Source organism: Pygoscelis adeliae, unplaced genomic scaffold, assembly GCF_000699105.1.
Source record: "Pygoscelis adeliae isolate BGI_AS28 unplaced genomic scaffold, ASM69910v1 Scaffold145, whole genome shotgun sequence".
NCBI classification, from domain to species: domain Eukaryota; kingdom Metazoa; phylum Chordata; class Aves; order Sphenisciformes; family Spheniscidae; genus Pygoscelis; species Pygoscelis adeliae.
In genome coordinates, this window is record NW_008824866.1 from 706,417 (window position 1) to 725,876 (window position 19,460).

A 19,460-nucleotide genomic window follows, 5' to 3' on the forward strand; every position below is an offset into this window, starting at 1 on the left:
TAAGCACAGTAACACATGAACACACCTCCCCTCTCGGAGGCACGCTCGTAAGGAACAGTCACTAAATACTGTGTTATTCCTAATATTTTGCTACCCTAGGCAACCAACCACTGACTCCGCTCGGCATGACACAGCCTGGAAGAACTAGATAGTCTAGAATCAGTTTGCTACTCCAGTTGACTTTGATTTTATGATCTTAACACTTGTCATTTTGGGAAAGAACAAAACATTCACTGTTCCCAGGGTATGTAATGCTACTGGGAAGCCATAAATTTTAATTCAGGGCTTTATTTCCCTCGCGAAGAGATGTTGTTCATATGTGCTGTCACAGTTGGGGGTTCCTCTTTTTTTTTCCTTTTGGTTGCTTGTCCCTTCATTAAGTTGGAACACACTCAGAAGCACGACAGCTTTTGTTTCTAACAATGATGGATGTTGTAGTGAAAGTTTTGGTCCAGTTTCCTTGGACCAGGAATTGTTTCGCATGAGTTTTTCTGCTGGATGAGCTGGCACTCCTCGCTCCTCCTGGGTCCCTCTCCAAGCTCTGCCAATCACTATTTTTCTTCCTTCAGCATCCGGCTTGAAGTGGCAGGAAATAGAGATTGATGATTTTATTCTTTAGAGGGAAGGAATCAATTCAGAGTGCATGCTGGTGCCCAAAAGAGACTTAGGGAAGAGAAGTGCCTTGCAAGTTTATCCAAGGCTATTTCAGGGCTTGAAAGTGGAAACAGAAAACTCATTAAAAATATTTGTTTATTTAAAGTAATATTTTATTTTATTGGAAAACCATACTCCTGTAGAGTTTTCTGTAAGATACATTGCTTTATATTTGGGAAAAAAATACCTGGATGTCTAAAGGCTCAGAGAAAATATCTTCTTTTCATTCTTCCCCCCTTGTATTTTCCACTTGAAAAAACTTTACCATGACAAAACCTGAAGGTACATACAGAAAAACGTCCAGTTAATTGAAGGGTGCCTACTGCAGTCTATGAAAGAAGATAGGTGATATTCTAAAGGAAAGAAATGTTAATGATGGCAATCAAAGTTCAAAGAGGAATCTTTTAAGGGTTTTCTATAATTTTATGTTATGGGATAAAAGTATATCCTGTCTGCGAGGTCAGAAACCCTGTTTAGCTCCTGTTTGAGAAGGAGATTCAAACTTCAGTCAGGAGGTTGGCTGAAGCTTTTCATAATTTTCAATACTCAGTGGTCTTAACATTTTGAGGACTGAAAAGGAGGAAACAGATACTGCAACTTGTATGTTTTTATCCAAGTCTAGGTCCCCATAGACTAATTTATATTCTTTAAAATATGCAAATTAATATTACAAACGGATCTGGATGAGAATCAATTTTTAATGGTCATCAATTTAATGACCTTGCAGAGAGAAAAGGTCACCTGTCTTGCTTCTTAATAAACTCTGAAATATAGCTGACATGTGAAGTTCACTTTTTTCAATGGTGAAAGGGAAGTTATTAGTTTTGGTAGGGTTTTTTGTTCCCATCCCTGAAGACCACATGAAACCTGGCTACTGTCCTGGGACTTCTAGTTCAAGTTATTGTCTTTATAGTCCCTGGAGTTAACCTAATAGCCTGGGATCTTGTCTGTAGAAAAGATTTGGAGAAAAATGAATTTATGTTGTATTTCCTGCATGTGTTTGATAGCTGCTTGGCCAGACTAACAGCATACCTCCTTGTACTGCGGGACAATAATCTTTCAGCTTTTGACGGCCTTTTACAGAAGGAAATCTGAATAAAAAATACACAGGATTTCAAAATAAAGGCCAAGATTTACTCAGAGTAGGACCAAAGTGGAATTTAAAACACAGATACAGCATAAACGTGGCCTTTCCCTCTTCTGTGGTCTCTCCTACACTCCAACAGGAACGTTGTCAAGAAATAAACCGATCCACACCAAATGGCAAGGGCACTGAGTACGAACTCATGGGGGGAACTCAGCAGAGGACCTCGCGGAAGGATTTGATGAGAACCAGAGTGGGGGCCTGACCCAACCCCCCCCATGGGCTGAAGTCCCCTTTGGGGTGCTGCCAGCCTCACGTTGCTGGTTTGAAATACTTAGCTCTTAAAAAACAAGCATTTTAACTACTGAAGGAGATCTATTACTTGAGACACATACTAATGCTGTGGACTTATATCTAACTCTTCATTTGACGTGTTTCAACGTACACATTAAAGTGTATATGCTGTAGTGTGGATGCCATAGAAAATAATCCTAAGGCTACAGCATTACAATTAAAAAACTGAAGTGCTGTAAAATCATAAGAAATTAAATAGGAAAAAATCAAAACAGCAAATGGATGACTGCTACTCTTCACACAGGAGGCTCCACGAATCAGGCTTAGTGCCCACCCAGAGAAACAGCCAAAAGTTTGTGTCGCTGGTGGCACATGCACCCGTTTCCTCGCTGTCCTGTACGAGTACAGGTCTTGGAAAAAACTCCAGGGGGGAACTGAATCCATCTTTCTAGCCCTGGAAGGGATGGATGCCCGAGGCACTACAGGCAGGCCAGGAGACAGTACTTGGTGCACCTTTCTGCCTTGTTTAAAAATGTGAACGACAGAACATCTTCCCCAAACATTATCTCGCTGCGATATGCTTTTATGCTCTATGTTACAGGGAGGCCTTTCCTAGGACTTCCATTTTTCTGATGTGATCTATTTTACTGCATCTGCAACGTAATTTCGACAGGCTGCAAGGACACCTTCCACTAAGAAAAAGGAACTGAACTTGAGGCATTTTTACAAGTTAAAATATAGAATAACATTCAAATTACCTTTCTAAATAAAGGGAAAACTCAAGGTTCAAACCATAGTCCTTTTACCAGGAGAGTTTAAGATGACCTCCGGCTTTGGAGGCTTTGATTTTAAAGCTCTGTCAAGCCTCTTCTGTTCCTCAGGCAATCAAAGAAAATTATTTGGTCCAAGGAAAGAAGTGATTTAAATGTACATTCATTAGGAAGCCTCTTACCACGTGTGTGATGTGTGTTTGCCCACGTGCAAGTACTTGCACAGGAACATCTTGTAACGCTGGTGAGCTCTAGCTTTACACCAGCGTGTTTTACAACAAAAAGGGGTTGATTGCATATGATGTGAGAAACAAGCCTTCAGGCAGAGAATTGCTTTTTTCTGGATATTTCTGGTTTTGTTGGACAATTTAAAAAGGAGTAAAACTAGCCTTCTGCATGTCTACGAACTTAAAAGAGGAGAGTTTTCTTTCTTTTTTTCGCTCTTTTTTTTTTTTTGGCAAATGAACCCAGAATGCCAGGATTGGGATCTCTGAGCTATTTGTCAGACTCGCCCTTCCTTCTCCAACATCAGAGGACTCCAGAGCTTTGCCAACAGCACGGGAAGGATGGGCTTCCACAGCTTGTGACGAAGGGTGCTGTCACATTGTTCCAGCAGCAATTTCTACAGAGGTTGCTTTCTCACACTCCAGCGCCTGTCTCGGCTGGCGGCCGCTGGCCGTGCGCGCCCAGGTTGGGCACTGCCCTGGAAACCCCCTCGGTCCCAGCATCAGGTTTGGGGACACTTTAGGGGCTACAGAAATCTGTAGTTTTGGGGTTGCCATTTTAGAAGTTGTGCCACTGTGTGCTACCTATAGGCATAAAAGTAAGTTCTTAAAGACACTAATAGAAACTACAGTTAATTTTTTTTAAAAAAAGAATTTACTCTTACTGGGAGTACGTTAATGCTTACAAATCATTAACGCCTCAAAATATAGTAGCTCAGTGAAAGTCTTAAAAAGAATAATGGAAACTACAATTAATTCCCTTTTAAGACTTTCCCCGGACTACTATTTTATTGATGCACTAATGTCTATTTTCATCTGCGTCTCTTTGAAAAAAAAAATCTGGTTAGAGTTCTTAGCCAATTTCATATGGTTTTTTGATTTCATTTGGAACCCCCTTGATATATTTGCCAACTAATTTACAAGAATTATTGCATTGTAAAAATATTCAGAAAACCTGGATGCAATTGATTCCTGTAAGACATTTTGTCTTAGGGGAAAATAAATCATCTATCGTTAACCCTTTAATCCCTGCCGGCCTGTATCAAAACCACTTCCACATGCATCTTAAAAAAAAAAAAATTAAAATCACTGCGTTAAGCAACTGCCAATCTGAAAAGTGTATTTTTAATTACAGATTTACAATTTGTTCTTCTGTGCACATACCCTGGATTTTTTGGAGGGCTAAGGAAAAGTAACAGACTCTGATGCGCATGGTCCCTCTTTCTCACCTAGTCCAACCCATTCTGAGCAACTGGCTTCGCCCGTGGGTGAAGCTGCCTTGGGTGACACCTGGTACCAACCGGGTAAGATTTTTCAGGAGTACATGTGTGGTTTTTAATTAATTACAACTTTAGAGACTTAGGATTCATCACTAGAGCCACAGTTAAAGCAACTGGGATGTCTCAAGTGGGGAGGAGGAGGTGGCTTAATTCTGAGGTGACATTTAAACTCATTTTTGAGTGATAAAGCTCTAAATAACTCAGGTTTTGCCTGTCAAAGTTTGCTTTCACTTCATCCTTTTGCTAAAAAACCAAAAAAAAAAAAAAAGAAGAAAAGAGCCTTTTTGATATTACCCAATGTGAAAAAAAGAACAAAACCAGAAATTAAGAGAAGCAATGTGTGAGAGTGAGCCCTGACGGGCACACGGGTTTAATAGATGCATGAGCTCTCCCATCCGTCACAACCATCGTATTCTTTTTAAAAGAAAACATTTTCTGGGCTAAGAAACGGGGTGCTGAGAGAAGGACTGAGCTGAAACAAACAACCTTTCTCATCCTGGCTATTTATTTGATCTTCTTGAGATAAAATGAAATATTGAATTGCACCATCCTTTCTAGAAATTACAGCAAATCCTCACATATTTGGATCATGAAATTTGAGCCGCTCTCTTCCTTCAGACTGCTTTTTCATTCTCTGCTTTACTCTTGCTGTGTCCTGGGTGCCTTCTTGATTTCTATTTCTTAAGAATCAGGTTTAGCTGTGCAAGGCTGTCAGATTAGCAGTACTGCTGTAAGCCCATGACGAAAAGACAGCTAAAATGTGTCAAGCAAGCTGGTGCTGGTACATGTTATGCACATCTTGGAGTGTCTAAAAAAATTGAAAAAAATTCATTCTGTGTAGGCATTTTTCCTACTATAGAAGAAACTATTTCTGGAAGAAGAGACCCAATGCAATAAATGAAAGCTGTGTTTTGTCTATTCTTTTGTTGTTTTGTCACCCCACCTACTTTGCAAACTACCTTGAACTCATTTTTATTTTGTCCAGGGTCAAGCAGACTCTGACTTTCAAAGCTGCCACAAAATGGTTTCAGCTCATCTCCTCTGTCCTTTCCCAGAGCTCTCATCATTCAGTACAAGTTTACTTGCTCTTTCAGGGATTTGATGGGACCAGTGTTCACAAAGAATAATTTTAGTGCAGCTGAGTTGAACTTGCAAGAGGTAAACTATGGGTGCTATTTAGATTGTTGACTTCTGGGACGAGCATTTAGAAGCATGGGACTTTGGGGCTAGGTTTTTTTGCATGTTGTATTTTTGGAAAATAAAACGCTGTTGCTTTTCTGCTTTTCTCAGTCTTAGCGCTTCAGAAACCTGCCTTTGGTAGTTTACTCCCCCGAGCTCTGTTCCTACTACCTACCTCACATGGACATGCGAATGGATCAGGTTTGACATATCGGGCTCTTCCAGATTTAGAGCACTGAAAGAAAACTGTCATGCTGCATTTGACTACCCTCTGTCTGCATGTGCCATGATCCCCCAAGGCTTCCACCTCCATCAAGAGGTCTGTCACCCTGCCAATTATTTTCCCAGATTTGTTTCAACAACCCCAGCTGCCTTTCTGCCAAGTAACTTCTTCCATTACTTACGCACTGCTAAACAAACCGATTGCCCTGAACACGTGTAACAAACACACAAGAATCTGGCCAGGGTCCCACCTCATTCCACAGAGTAATCACCTCTTCTGCAACCTCGTTTTCTGGATCTGCAATGGTAGACTGCGCATCTCAGAGCCACGAGACCCTCAGCTTGGTAGGGTCTATTGGTCACTGCGCCTGTCTTAACATAGCAGGCAACTACCATGTAAGTCATGGTTCAGGCTGGGAAAAGACCCTTCACCAGGTGGGTCTAAAGTACAGCATTTTTTCAGCTGCTGAGGGAGCTGTGGGAAGAGCTACAAGAGCAGCGCAGTAGCATTCAAGCTCTTCACAGTGCTACAGATAATGCCAGAATTGCCTTCTGTGCTTCACATCAGCTTCCAAAAGCTCTTGCCAAGCAAGGAATGAAAGCTAAGGGTTTGTGCTGGCATCCATTTTGAGAAAGTTATCTGGAGAACAGCATGGGAGCCGGAGAGCTTGTAAGAGCTTCTTTCATTGAGCGAGAGCTTCCTGGGTTCCCAAAAATGCTCATGTATCGGAGCCCACGGGAGCTGATCCAGATGCTCTGGGGTAGTTAACCAACTGGTAGTAACTGCAGTAAGATACAGCCCAAGAACAGGGGAGGTTTAGATTGGATATTAGGAAAAATTTCTTCACCAAAAGGGTTGTCAAGCATTGGAACAGGCTGCCCAGGGAAGTGGTTGAGTCACCATCCCTGGAGGTATTTAAAAGACGTGTAGATGAGGTGCTTAGGGACATGGTTTAGTGGTGGACTTGGCAGTGCTAGGTTAACGGTTGGACTCGATGATCTTAAAGGTCTTTTCCAACCTAAACGATTCTATGAGTCTAACAGATGTGTGCTGCAAACTACACCTGATTCAACATGATGAACACAGACATACTGTCCAGCTGATGCACAGATAACACAGGTTTAATTAGCCACAGTTTGATTATCCAGTGTTGACATGGCTTTTATGACTAAGTCACCCTTGAGATGCTCAGAATCTGGAAATCCCAACCACAGATAAAAATTTCCTTGCAGCCACATAAAGTCACAGTATTTTTCTGACAAACTTTGGCTGAGAGTTTTGAGCATTTTTAACTTATCGGGCATGCAGTGCATTTTACAAGGAGAGTGAAGTCTTAAGGCATAAATCATTGACTTAAAGGAAAACAACTGTGTAACAATATTACAAGATACACAGAACAGGATGCACTTGGATTCCAGTTTCTGTTCATTGGCTCACCAGAGAGAAGGATCATAAATCAGAAATAGAGAATGGAAATCAAAGAAAAGTAACAGGAAGTGTCAAAATGAAAACCTGGCAGAAATTACCAATAGGAGGAAAAGAAAAAAGACTCCAGATGTTTTTAAAAAGAATAAAAACCTGGGAAAGAACAAAAGATCTACAAGCAGAAAAGAAAAAATGACAGCTTGGGTGGGGGGCTTCTTCTCTTTCTTTCTCACATACAAGCCAGATCTAGTGAGGCAAGAAAATATCTATCTACTAAGATGAGGGAGGTGAAGGGGGGAAAAGCCATATAAACATCACCTCCCCTCCTTTCTTCCCATGAAGCACAGGTCTGGAAACTCTGATCCTAGAAATATTTCAATCGGGCTCACAATTCAAAAGGTTCATTAAATCCAGGATTATTACCATGAGAGAACTTGATCAGAGCAGCCAGGCTGTAAAGTTTAAGGGGCTCCTTATTCACACATACCTACAGCCTGCAGCGCTCACAGTCACACAGCGAGGAGCGTGTGAATGCCAGCCCTGTGCAGCACCAAGCTTTTTCCTCTGGGGCCATCTGCTGGCTTTCACGCAGATGCTTCTCGGGACCTTTCTGGGACAACGATTGCTTTATCAGGTGCATCGAAGGTGAGCGATGCTGGAGACATTAGGCATGATTTCTCACGGAGCTGTGGTCCAAGCTGTGCTGGAGGCTGTGTCTCCCGTCCCACATGCCGCCGTAACTCCAACTAGCGCATGATTCTTAAATCGGTCTGCTAAAGACTAAAAAAAAAAAAAAATCCAGCTCCACTTCCCATACTTCCCTTGCGATCAGAGATGTTCTCCCCCCTTCCCCATGCGTGTGCCATGTTTAATCCAACAGTGGCACTAGATTTTAATAATTGTGAAGGTAAGGTACTCTAAATTCTTCCTCCAACAAACAACTCCAAACAACATTAATCTATTCACCTAAGACTTTTTCAGACAAAACTGTGAATGAGGGAATTAATTTGCATTAAAGACTAAGTCATTAACTGATCCATATTTAATTTCTTAAAGAATCAAGCTTAGTCAGTAGACTCCTGAATCAAGAATAGATTAGGTTTTTATTTGTACATGATCGTTTCAGGGTAGTTTTGCCAACTGGTATATATTTGTATCATGCTGCTACTAAACTACAGTGTATTATTGTGAACTCATTTTCAAGCTGCTTAACTCAAGAATGGCTAGAAGCTTAAGGCTATCATTAAAAAAATCCCAACAAAACACCAAAACCAATCAACCAACCCACACCACCGCAGTCAAATCAAACACCCTTCTCCTCTCACCCCTCCAGCATACTTCACAAGTTTTATGAATTTGAACGACATTCATAAAACGTACAGTAAAATGAAGAAACCTTCAATCCTAGCACATTCCATACAAAAATAACCTCGTGTTTTAAGGAACTAAAATATCCCCTATTATTACAGAAAATGTATGCTGACCCACCAACAGCAATTTGCATCTGAAAGGCTTACTACCTTTCAAAACCAGAGTTTTCTCTCTCAGACTAGAGAGAGAGACTGACATGCTTTCCAATTTAAGAGCTCCAGTTGTTATAATTCAAGATTATATAGCTGGGCTATATTTTATTTGCATTTCATTCAAGCACAGAGCTTTTCCACCAAAGTAAGTACCCTTCTGCTTTCTTAATAGATTTGTCTACTTAGCTCTGTTCCACTGCAGCCACATGCATTCAGACATGAAGAATCGGGAAAAGCCACTTGCTATATACACTGGTCCAGACTGCATGCACTTACATGTGAACAACGCACTGGAAAGTTACAATCCATCTGACCAAAAGATTTCTATAAGGAAAATAATCATTTTCTGTGTATTGTGATAGCATCCACTGCTCTGAGGTGAAAAATGAACAATACGCTTCTTTAGAGATAAAGATCATGATAATGGATGCGTTACTGTTAGAAATCCTTAGCAATGCAGACATCAAAAGTAGTATTAGGTCTGTTTATGCATTAGCTATTTTCATGAATAATGCTACAAAGCTTTTTAATTATTTCATAATCCTCAGGATGTTGGGGCTCAGAATCACCTCAAATTTGAGACACATCAGAAAGGCCACAGAAGACAAAACAAGACATTCTTTGGTATTTTTGGCATTCTACTGCATTGCAATGATACTTAAACCTCAATATTAAGTCTTGCAAATCTGTACTGTAAAGATGCTGGAGTTCTTAACAAAACGAGCCCTTTTTTATCTGCTGGCTGGTTGTGTAACATATAAAGTAACCCTGTTAAGCTAACAAAACCCAGTGCTTCTCCACAGCCTGCAGCCAATGAAAAATCCCCTCGAGTGACATATCCCAAGAGAGTTCTGGAGCAGTGGGAAGTAACATCCGGGAGAGCGTCTGACCAAAGACCAAGAATGAGGTCTTCATGCTCCTCAGTTGTTTCTTTATCTGGAACGCTCGGGGGGTCACTTTCTAGAGCCTTTGTGTTATCCTTTTTCTTCTTCTTCTTCTTCTTCTTCTCCTCTTTTAGTTTCTGTACCTTGGGCTTGAATATGTCACGATGTTTGGGTTCTTGAGGACCACAGAAGAGTTTGTCTTTGCTTAGATGCAGCAAGTCATCTTCTGCTGGGATGCAAATCATGGCATGTAACTCAGGGTTCCCCTTTCTCAAGAGAGACAAGTTGACCCATACAAGAGCCCTTGGATAGCTCATCAAAATTGGCAAAAAGACATCTTCAGTCATTTCCTTCTGTCCCAGTCGAGAAATAAGGCGGAGTCGCCGATCTTTTCCAGCAGTGGGATAGCACCAGGCTGATAACTGCATTAGTAGTTTCTCGCTCCTATTAAAATGTTTAAAAATAAACATCAAGGACAGTTATTAACAAGTAGTACAACAGAAATCCAGCGCCCCACATATTTGCAAGACCGTGGTTAAAAAAAGCCCTGGGGCTTTCTGCAACCTTCCAAGCTGGTAGTTGTATCACTCTGAGCACAAAAAGAACATGGGTAAGTGGAATTCATGTGCGAGGCTGTTCTTCAGAAGGAGACATTACTTGTTAAAACCCCCAAAACTTGTTAAATCACAAATGCTCTAAAACCTTCAGTGACATTAATGCAGTCCAGAACTGCCAATGTTTTCTTCCCCCTGTAACTACACAAAAATGAAAGACCTGCATTCAGGCACTTTCCAAACACTGTTGCTGCCCTCATGCGTTGCATTGGAATGCAGGGGATTCCCTATTTTCTTTATAGACCTTACTAAGTAGTGCAAGAACCACCTGTGATGATGTATTAGAAAAAAGAATGCAAGCTGATTTATGCAGCAACGGTTTTAAAATCACAAATATGAGCCTCTAAAAACTTCCTCCACCTGGAAGCAGACAGAATATGCCAACTCCAAGAACACACTGAACTCAAGAGTGCTAAATTTAAGATAATTTAAGAAATTTACTTCATCTAGTCACCAAGTTTGCTGGGGAAAAGCAGGAGAAAGACTTCCACTCAACAGCAAATTCTGATCTGTGACAAAACTATTTAATCTCCTTACTGTATTTGGATCAAATAATTCTCTCATCTTAATAATCAAGGCTGAGCTCTTCCTTTCCCCAATTCAGTAATTCCCAATAAAGAAATAACACCTCACATGCACGTATCATTTTGACATACCTGAGAACAATAAAGTCACTTGTTGTCGTAGTTTCATCTCTCTCACCAAACTCTTGGGTGCCTATAACATCCTCTGTCTTTAGGACACCTTCAGAGCTTATTATTTCCATGGTCTCCTCTACCTCACCAGTCTCAGGGGAAGCTTCTTTGACCACTTCTGCTTTGGAGTCACAAAAGCTATGCCCTTCAGTTGCGCAGAGCTCAGGGTGTGGGGAAGAAGGATGTACAAATTCTCCTGAAGCTTTCATTCTTCCTTCCCAGTTCTTCGTCAGCTGCCCCCAAGGACAGATGAAAGGGGACAGAGTGCCCAGCTTGACATAATTTGCCCTTTTTGCAGGTGGACGTCTAAATGATAAATCAAGTAGGTAAGAACATTTGTTTCCTGGGCCCTTATTCAGTCCGTAGCACTTCAAAAGGCTAACTGTCTACTTTGTCCTGCTGGTCTAATAATGTTTTCTGTTTTCAAAACCAAGTATTTAGAACAGAAAGTTAACTGTGCATTCCCTTTGTAATCTCATTGAGCAAGAATTTTAAAGTTCTACTTCTAGACAACACTGCTGTATTTCTGACCACCATATCCTTTCAGCCACGCTGGATATTTCTAGCTACTGTGACTGACACCACCACCTTTTCCTCTAAAGTTCTCCTACTTCCCCCTCCTACCTGGAAGGGGAGCCAACACCAGTTGGTGCAGAGGACACTTCCAGCTACCCCATACTCAATAAGAGTTCTGTGTTTACTTTAATGAAAATGAAGGCAAACTTCAGCATACCTGGTATTTCAAAAGTGGACACTGAAATATACCTCTTCATTCACTTCATTCTTTAACACTTAGTACACACTTTGATATTCTGCCTTTGCCTTCTCCTACCTCCTCCCTTATTTGCTGCTAAGGGAGCTTGAAACAGCTTTGTTCATTTTATTGTTATGCAGCCTTGTTACAGCCTAATAACTGAGCATATCACTGGGAATAGAAGGTTTTAGTTAATTTATATGCACTGTTTAGCAGAGCTTTTCTGTTAAATACATCTAGAATTCTTTTCTTCTTAATAATATTAGGATTTAAAACACTAGTGAAAGATCTTAATAAAGTCCAAGTCTAAATGAACATAACAGATAATTAAGGGGATATTTTAAGCAATATTCATTTTTTTCATTCTTGCAATCAATTTTGAAGTTGATATTACCGTTTGAATTTTTCAAGAAGACTGGTTTCCAGTTCTTTGGCAAATTGCATTCCCGCCTGGCAGTCTGGGAAGTCATTTGGAGCGTGAGGTGTTCTTTGATATTCGGAATGCTTTAAAGCCTCTTGCAAGCCACCAACTCGTACACCTCGATATATCTGTTATAAAAACCAAAACCCAAAAAAGCAATGTTTGTACTGATTCCAGGTTCCTAACTGAAAAAAAAACCCAAAACATTAATGCTCCAGAAGCTACTGCCTTAGAAAAGGGAAAGCCTATCACTTTAGCTTTCAAAAAAAAAACAACCAAACTTAAGTACGGTTTTCAGAGTTCTAGATGCTCATTTCAACAAAAATGTTAGTCATGCTCTTTAAATTTAATTCTGAAAAACTATCAACAAAACTGAATTTCACAGATTCTGATCTTGTACGTTACCAGGAATGTCATATTACTTTGACAAAGTCACTGCCCAATTTATTTTAATTGTACAATAGGTATCACTGCAATTAATCCCCCTGCACGTCCAAAAGCATAAATTTAACTGCAGAAGGAGAGTAAAACTGCCATCTAGACATTCAAAGCAGGATGCTCCAAACAGCAGCAGAGAAGTATTCAAGCTTAACTCAAACTTTGTGTTTCAAGCTCTCTCCCAAATCAGAGGCAACCAATTTGTTGACAGAGTGGTGGAGAAAGCCAAGCTGGAAATGGATCAGCAGCAGGCACCAAACGATTTGTTTAGAAACACAAAACCAAAGAGCTATAGCATCAGCTTTCTCTCCTTACTTCTCACTCTGATTTCCTGCCTCAGACTGCCATACGGGCACAGTTATACCCAACAGAAGATAGGGAAAGCTATTGTTTATTTTTAAGATTTTAAGACCAAGCCTCTGTCATCAACCAGTTCATACACCCCCTTTCAAAGTGGGAGTTTGATCCTGTAATTGTGAATTGGTTAAACAATGTGAAGTATACTCTCTAAAATTAATGATTTTGAACCAAATTATGTAATTTGTCATATTTACTTGCAATTTGCAATGAAAGTCACTTACAAAAGGAATCCAGAAAGCCATGCCCCAGCCCTTTGGGAGATAGATATCCCAGCCACTTCCCCATCCTGGTCGATCTTCTCCAGCCATTTTCCCTGGCTGCTGCACCAACAGTATGGGAATCTTAGATTCACAAGGACCCAAATCAAGGTGTGATCCAGGTACCAGTAACTGAGCTCTCATATGGTTTAAATCCTGAGAAGGAGGAGACATTTCACATAAGTTAGTAACCATTTTTCCCTCTTCTAGATACCCTTCCAAGATACAGAGAGGAGGTGAGCTTATAACTAGGAAAAATATACTAATAATATGCTACACATTTGAACTGATCTTCACTGAGGCATGAAAAATGTTTTTAGAAAAAAAGTATTAAGCACCCTTTTTCTCCCCTTCTTACTTCCACAGACCTTGATGGAGGGCAGGTACTGAAACTCAGAGCAAAAATGTACAGCACAGATGAAGGAGGAAAAACAAGTATTGCAACTTGATATTTATAGATTTGTGCACGAGATCAGACTGAGCAGGTGCTTTCAGACATTCTGTCAATACACAGAGCAAATCTGAACTCCATCCAGGGAGATGGGAAGAACATTTGGTCACGAAACAGTTCCACATAAAGCATGCTGGCACCAAGGCTTTGTCAATCACCAGCTGTTCTATTTCACTGTACCATATTAAGAATACATTTATAAAAAACCAGACCATTAGAGTGCCTCTTTGCACGTCCCTTCTGCATCAGCTGTTTTATAAGGTAAACATTACATTTCATGACAGTATGAAGAACACTGTCATACACAAAAAGATTGTGCTGATAACTGTTATGCGCTAGTGTAGTAGCTAATGTAGTATTTTGTTAGTACTCTGCTTTTTTTACACTACTGCAGCCAACTTGAAAGAGCACAAAACTAATTTTCATAAAGAGAATATTTAGAGAGCTGTTTCTGCCATACAAATATTTTCTCTTTTTGATTACAATGGTGCCAAAAATTTATCACCTCTTGTGTCTAAATCACCATTTTACCCATGCATTTTATGGGTTGCTCCTCCATTGCCAACAGAAATGTCAAGATCGGAGATTTCAAACCTGTAACAACACATTTAAAGCTGTCTACAAATCACATGTATTGCCCAGAATGCCCACAACACAGTGTGCTGCAGTTCAGAACCAAAGGGATTTATTTCCTTCCAACTTCCACGATTCTTTTGTCAGGAGAATTGTCCTGGCTATGACTGAAGAGTGAATGGCCACAGCCTCTCTATGCCACTTCATCCCTTTATCTGCTGCACGTGAGCCAAGGTGACGTAGGAAAATCCAATTCCAAACCCTTCTGATAAATAAACCTACAACTATATCGTCCTGTAGACAATCCAATAAAGCTTTCTTTTAACTGAATCATTAACAACGGTTGTGCAAGAACGTTACACAAAGGGTACAAAATAAACACTTCAACTCAGCAGCTGGATACTGTGACATTAGGAAATTACTGCTCTTGGATTTATACAAGTTTCAAGAGTCTCACTCTATGGACTCTATGGACCATTAGCCATTTTCTCCATGGCAATCCACCTTCTTAGTTACCTGCTCTGAGATTTTATTTTCAGTGACGTTCTTACAGATGTCCTGGTCCCAGATAAAGCTGTGAGCACAGTCTACAGGTACACCCTCCAGGTACAGTTGCCTAACTTTATCATTATCTACAAAAGAAGAGAATCTTCAAACAAAATTCAAACAAATTTTGTGGCTTAAGTATCAAATTACCAAAACCACTCCACTATCATAAGTACAGTGAGCAGACAACTAAGTAAACAGACCATTACAAACTTAACAAGCATCACTGCTTCTGCAATATCTTACTATCACATTTTTCCAAATACAAAATATGAAATAGTTTTAGAAGCATTAACCTGGCATTCTCTTACAAACAGGCATTTCTTATTACAAATGGCATCACCTTTGGCAATGTAAGTTACCTCTTTAGCATGCCACCTCTAATATTCTGGAATCTGGCCTTTCAGGCAGAGTGTGAAGCTCAAGAGGTTTCGTGAAAATCAGAAAAAGCAACATTACAAAGCCTGAAATAAGTTCACCTAAGTAAACCTGTAAGAGAAGCGAGGATGACCTTTAAGAAATGTACACACAGGAAATACCTTTGTGGATATGACTAGCATGCAACTACTTATTTAGCACTAGCTTCCCACTCTGGATCTTTTCAGGCTCTGCCCTTCAAGGAAGGGGCTATTCTTTGCTTATGTCTGCAAAGACCAACAGTTGTGTGTGTTACTGAAGATAAATAACACTTCTAGCTTTAAAAACTGATCGTTGAGGTATTAAATAACCTCTCTCTTCTTCAGCCTCACAATCTAACCAAAGCAGAGAAAATGTATACCTACCTTTAGTGATCTATGGATTAAAAGCCTTCAGTGTACAGTATATAATGCATGCTGATCCATATTTTAAGTAAAATAATTCTTACCAATAAACAATACAACGAACCTATTAATAGTTCTGTGATTAAAACTTACAGGGACTGTGCTCATTTTGTCATCTACAAGGTCTTACATATTAAAGGAACATAACGTGTTGGGTTTTGTTTTGTTTTTTTAAATAGTGTTTCAAAAGAAGACTCAGCTAATTTTTCCAGCTGATGTTGACAAAGACTTTGAGCACAGAAGATATGGATTATTCAGTGGTACTAACAATACAATAGGTACTGCCAAACATAATTGCAATAATTATTTATTTAAAATCTATAATCTTTAAGATGTCCCCATTATTAAGAGTTGTGAAATCCTTTGAAAGAAATATTAAATACGGCAGCACTCCTGACAGTTTGATGGTGTTATTATGCTGATGCTTGCTATGCATTCTTGCTGATGAGTTACATTTACGTGAGAGGAAGAAACACTAAAGAAATTATCGGATTAGGGTGGCATTCCTTCAAATTAAGAATGATACAACTAAAAAGGAAATCCTTGCCAATTCCCTGACAATTAAGCCAGAAGAATTCCTTCTCAGACTAAAAATTAAGGACAGGAACCTGAGCAGGAACCTAAAAGAGCTCAATACTCCTAGAGGCAAAGCATGTTCTGTCTGGAGATACAGCAAATATCAATGCCTCAAAGCAAGGAGAAAAAGACAGCAACAAAACTGTGTGCAGTGGTGGTGAGGAATTCCTTCCTGACTCTTACAGATAACCAAGGGAGAAGGGCACATAATTACAAGCAAACATAAAGTCAGGGAATGCTGATTTTTCCATCTTCTGTACAGAAAGCATTCGTGAACACCAGAATCTCTTTGTGTTAAATTATTTAAACATGTTCTAGTTCCTTCAACTGTAAATTATTCACTGTAACTTTCTCTGAATTTTTTTTTTATCACTTCTTTCTATTACCACAGTTTAGGCAGTCTATCCCTGTCGTATTTTTTGAGTTCTTTACAATTCCTATATTCTATAATGTGATGAGTATTTGTTTTTCCACTTTAGAAAGCCCTTTTAAGTCAGACTCTTTCCATCACCACAGGCTACCCAATATCTCCCTCACTACCCTAAAATATCCTTCTCTAACTTGGTACATTCTTTCTCCTTGATCCCCACTGAACTTGGAGAATTTAATCTCTCTACTAAGCATAGTATAATTCAAATCATAATCCCAAATTCTCACACCAGTTCTCTTTATTGCTTACCTCTCTCCTGTTTTCTTCAGTCCACATTTTAAGATTGCTGGGGAAATAACCCTACTGATGAATAAGTTGCTGATGATAGTGGAAGTAAGACGTTAGAGCTAGTATAGGAAATAGGGAGTTGTATTACTAAGCACACAAAGCTCAGAGAGAATCAGCACATTATCTACTTCTGCTGGTGTCAATGGTTGGTTCTTAGACAAATCAGGCAGATAGAGGAACATTTCAAGCTGTTGTTCTGATTTTTATAGCCGATTATCTTAACAGTCTTAGAAGACAGGCCTAAGAGTAAGAGTGCTTCTATTTGAAATTTTTCCTTCCCTCTGTGAGGAAAGAGCAGAAAAAGCAAAATATAAGGACTGCTAGGGAGCAGTTTCAGAGCCATATGTATGTAGGGGTGCATGGTACCAGGACAACTGATGCCAGATGCTTAAATCTCTGCAAGGGGTGCATTTACAGGCAAGGACTCAGGCTCTGTGTCTGCAGAAGGAACTTCAGCTCACTTATCTTTCATGATGCATTCTCCTTCTATGCATCTCATTCACGGATTGTTTAAAAGCTCCACCCATACTCCATGTTGAGCAGTTTTTAAGGCAGTGGAATTTGTATTCTCCCACAGAAGACAGTAAAAGCGTATCAAAATGTCAGAAGCATACTTCAAAATGGGAGAAAAGACCAGCACTAATTTGCAGTCACGTAAACACTGACTGCTTACTGGGAGTCTTGACTTCCAGAAGGCATAAACCTGCTGAGAAGGCAGTGAAAAGTGATTTATTCACAAACTTTCTATCCCCCAGCCTGAAGAAATGAGGACAGTTCTTTGATTAAATCCCATCAGCACATGTCTATAACACACAGCTTGCACACATTCATATGCATTCAGGAGTGAGAGTAACTGGGAAAGACTGAAATTACCTTTGATTTGTTAGCATGTCACTCACAGGGGAAAAGCTACACAGGCATATCTTAGAACAGCATTTTAAAAAAAAAAAAAAAAGAGATATGGACAGATGTGTATCATTTCACAGATTACATGTATGACAATCCACAAGTGAAGATGATGGCTGTAACTTACCTAAGCTATTCACTCATTTGACAAACAATGCATCTTTAAATTAGTAAAGATTTCCTAAGAAAATCAGTTAGCTTTTATACAACATTAAAGAATAAGAGAGGCTAAAGCACATACAGAATCTGCTAACATATGCAGTGCCATTTCAATCTTACTAATAGTAATCCTAATAGTATTTGAATGTCCAGGAAGCAAAAAGGGAAAAAAAGTGTGGAACACAGCAAGGGTTCCTTGTTATTGCTCAATGTGACATGTCATTAAGGCAAACAAATGACTACTAACATTTCTTAAATTAAGATCAGCTCCCTAAATTACCACATCTGAGTAAGGTTACATCAAAACCAAGAAACTCAAAGTTTATGCAGTTCTAAGGCTCATAAAAAGACTTCTTCTTACAGAAGGGGCAAATTAATACCACTCAAATGGAATTACAGATCTTAGAGAAGTCTAACTTTTTTTGGAAATGTTGGTAATACTATTGCTGTAGTGATGTATACTATGTGCCATTATTAAATTCCTTCCATTTTTGGTTCAACAAATTGCCTTTCAAAAAATTGAAGAGGAGGATAGTGTCGATTCCTGGGTCACTCTTGGCAAAAGAACCAGGAGAATGAGGGGACAGAACTTGTTGGAAAAATGCTGGCAAAAGTGCTAAATCAAACTAGAAAAATCTTTGAGAATACGTTGCTTTTGATGAAATTCTTGCTGGATATTTCAGTAATCTGACTCCAAGTATGGCCAATAACAGGGTCCTGGGGAAGAGCACAACACTAGAATCAGTACACAGTGTTGCATTTCCTCACTCTGCCAGTTCCTGTAAGCCACTTGCAGCTTACAGACTTCTTCAGTTAGAGCTGATCCTTTTGCACTGAGTGGCCTTCAATAGGTTCTCCTTCATATATTTAACTGATTTTTTAACTCCTGAAAACCTGCCAGGCAATCAAGGAGGCTTATAGGAAAAAGGAAAAAATCTAACTGGTGTATAGAAGCAGTGAGATATGCAACAAGACCCCACGCTCCAAGGAGATTACAAACTAAGCTGACAGAATTCAGGAAGACCTTATAACGGGTCCTGAAACAGTAAATAGTGACAAGAAAGCATAATGCTTGCATAGAGAGAACAGATTAGACGTAAAATGCATTCTGCACAATAACTGATTATGTCTAGGCCTCCTTCTATTAATACATATGCATTTTTACTTTTTCTTTCAAAAACACCAAGAATTAAATGCACTTAAATGCTTTCCCCTGACTAGAAAATTATAAAAAGTATCTGAGCTTAATAATCTAACATGGATTAATTTTCTAGAAGTATGTAAACAAATGTAACTTCTCTGTTTTTAACTACTTGAACAAGGAGGCCCATTAAGGCAGAGATATAACAGAGATAGTAGCTGTCACGTAGCCAACTACAAAAGGGACAACAGTCTTTGGAGAGTAACAATAGCCTCTCTTTCCAGCTAACACCTAGAAATACTTGATGAGGGAAACAGGAGAGTGGCAGTTAGACCTCAGTCTTGAGTTTCTCAGGTAGGAGAGATTAACCACCATGCCATAGGATTCCCCCACTGCACATGTAATAGGTATGCAGGAGACTGTGAATGATCCTGTAATTCTTCCCACACAGCATTAGGAAGTCACTCAGGTGGGAAACGTGGAAAACAGC

At 39.6% G+C, this 19,460-nt stretch overlaps 1 protein-coding gene across 1 annotated transcript in view; it reads right to left on the reverse strand.

The window, feature by feature from the left end:
- Nucleotides 1-8,226: 8,226 nt before the first annotated feature.
- The window catches only part of POP1 (processing of precursor 1, ribonuclease P/MRP subunit (S. cerevisiae)), a 24,089-nt gene continuing 12,855 nt past the window's right edge, over nucleotides 8,227-19,460 (reverse strand). The window contains exons 11-15 of the mRNA XM_009324439.1: nucleotides 14,620-14,735; nucleotides 13,044-13,235; nucleotides 11,998-12,152; nucleotides 10,811-11,155; nucleotides 8,227-9,984 (exon numbers count right to left, since the gene is read on the reverse strand). Coding sequence (XP_009322714.1) covers nucleotides 9,315-9,984; nucleotides 10,811-11,155; nucleotides 11,998-12,152; nucleotides 13,044-13,235; nucleotides 14,620-14,735 — 1,478 coding nt within the window. The 3' untranslated portion in view covers nucleotides 8,227-9,314. The remainder of the gene's footprint in view (nucleotides 9,985-10,810; nucleotides 11,156-11,997; nucleotides 12,153-13,043; nucleotides 13,236-14,619; nucleotides 14,736-19,460) is intronic.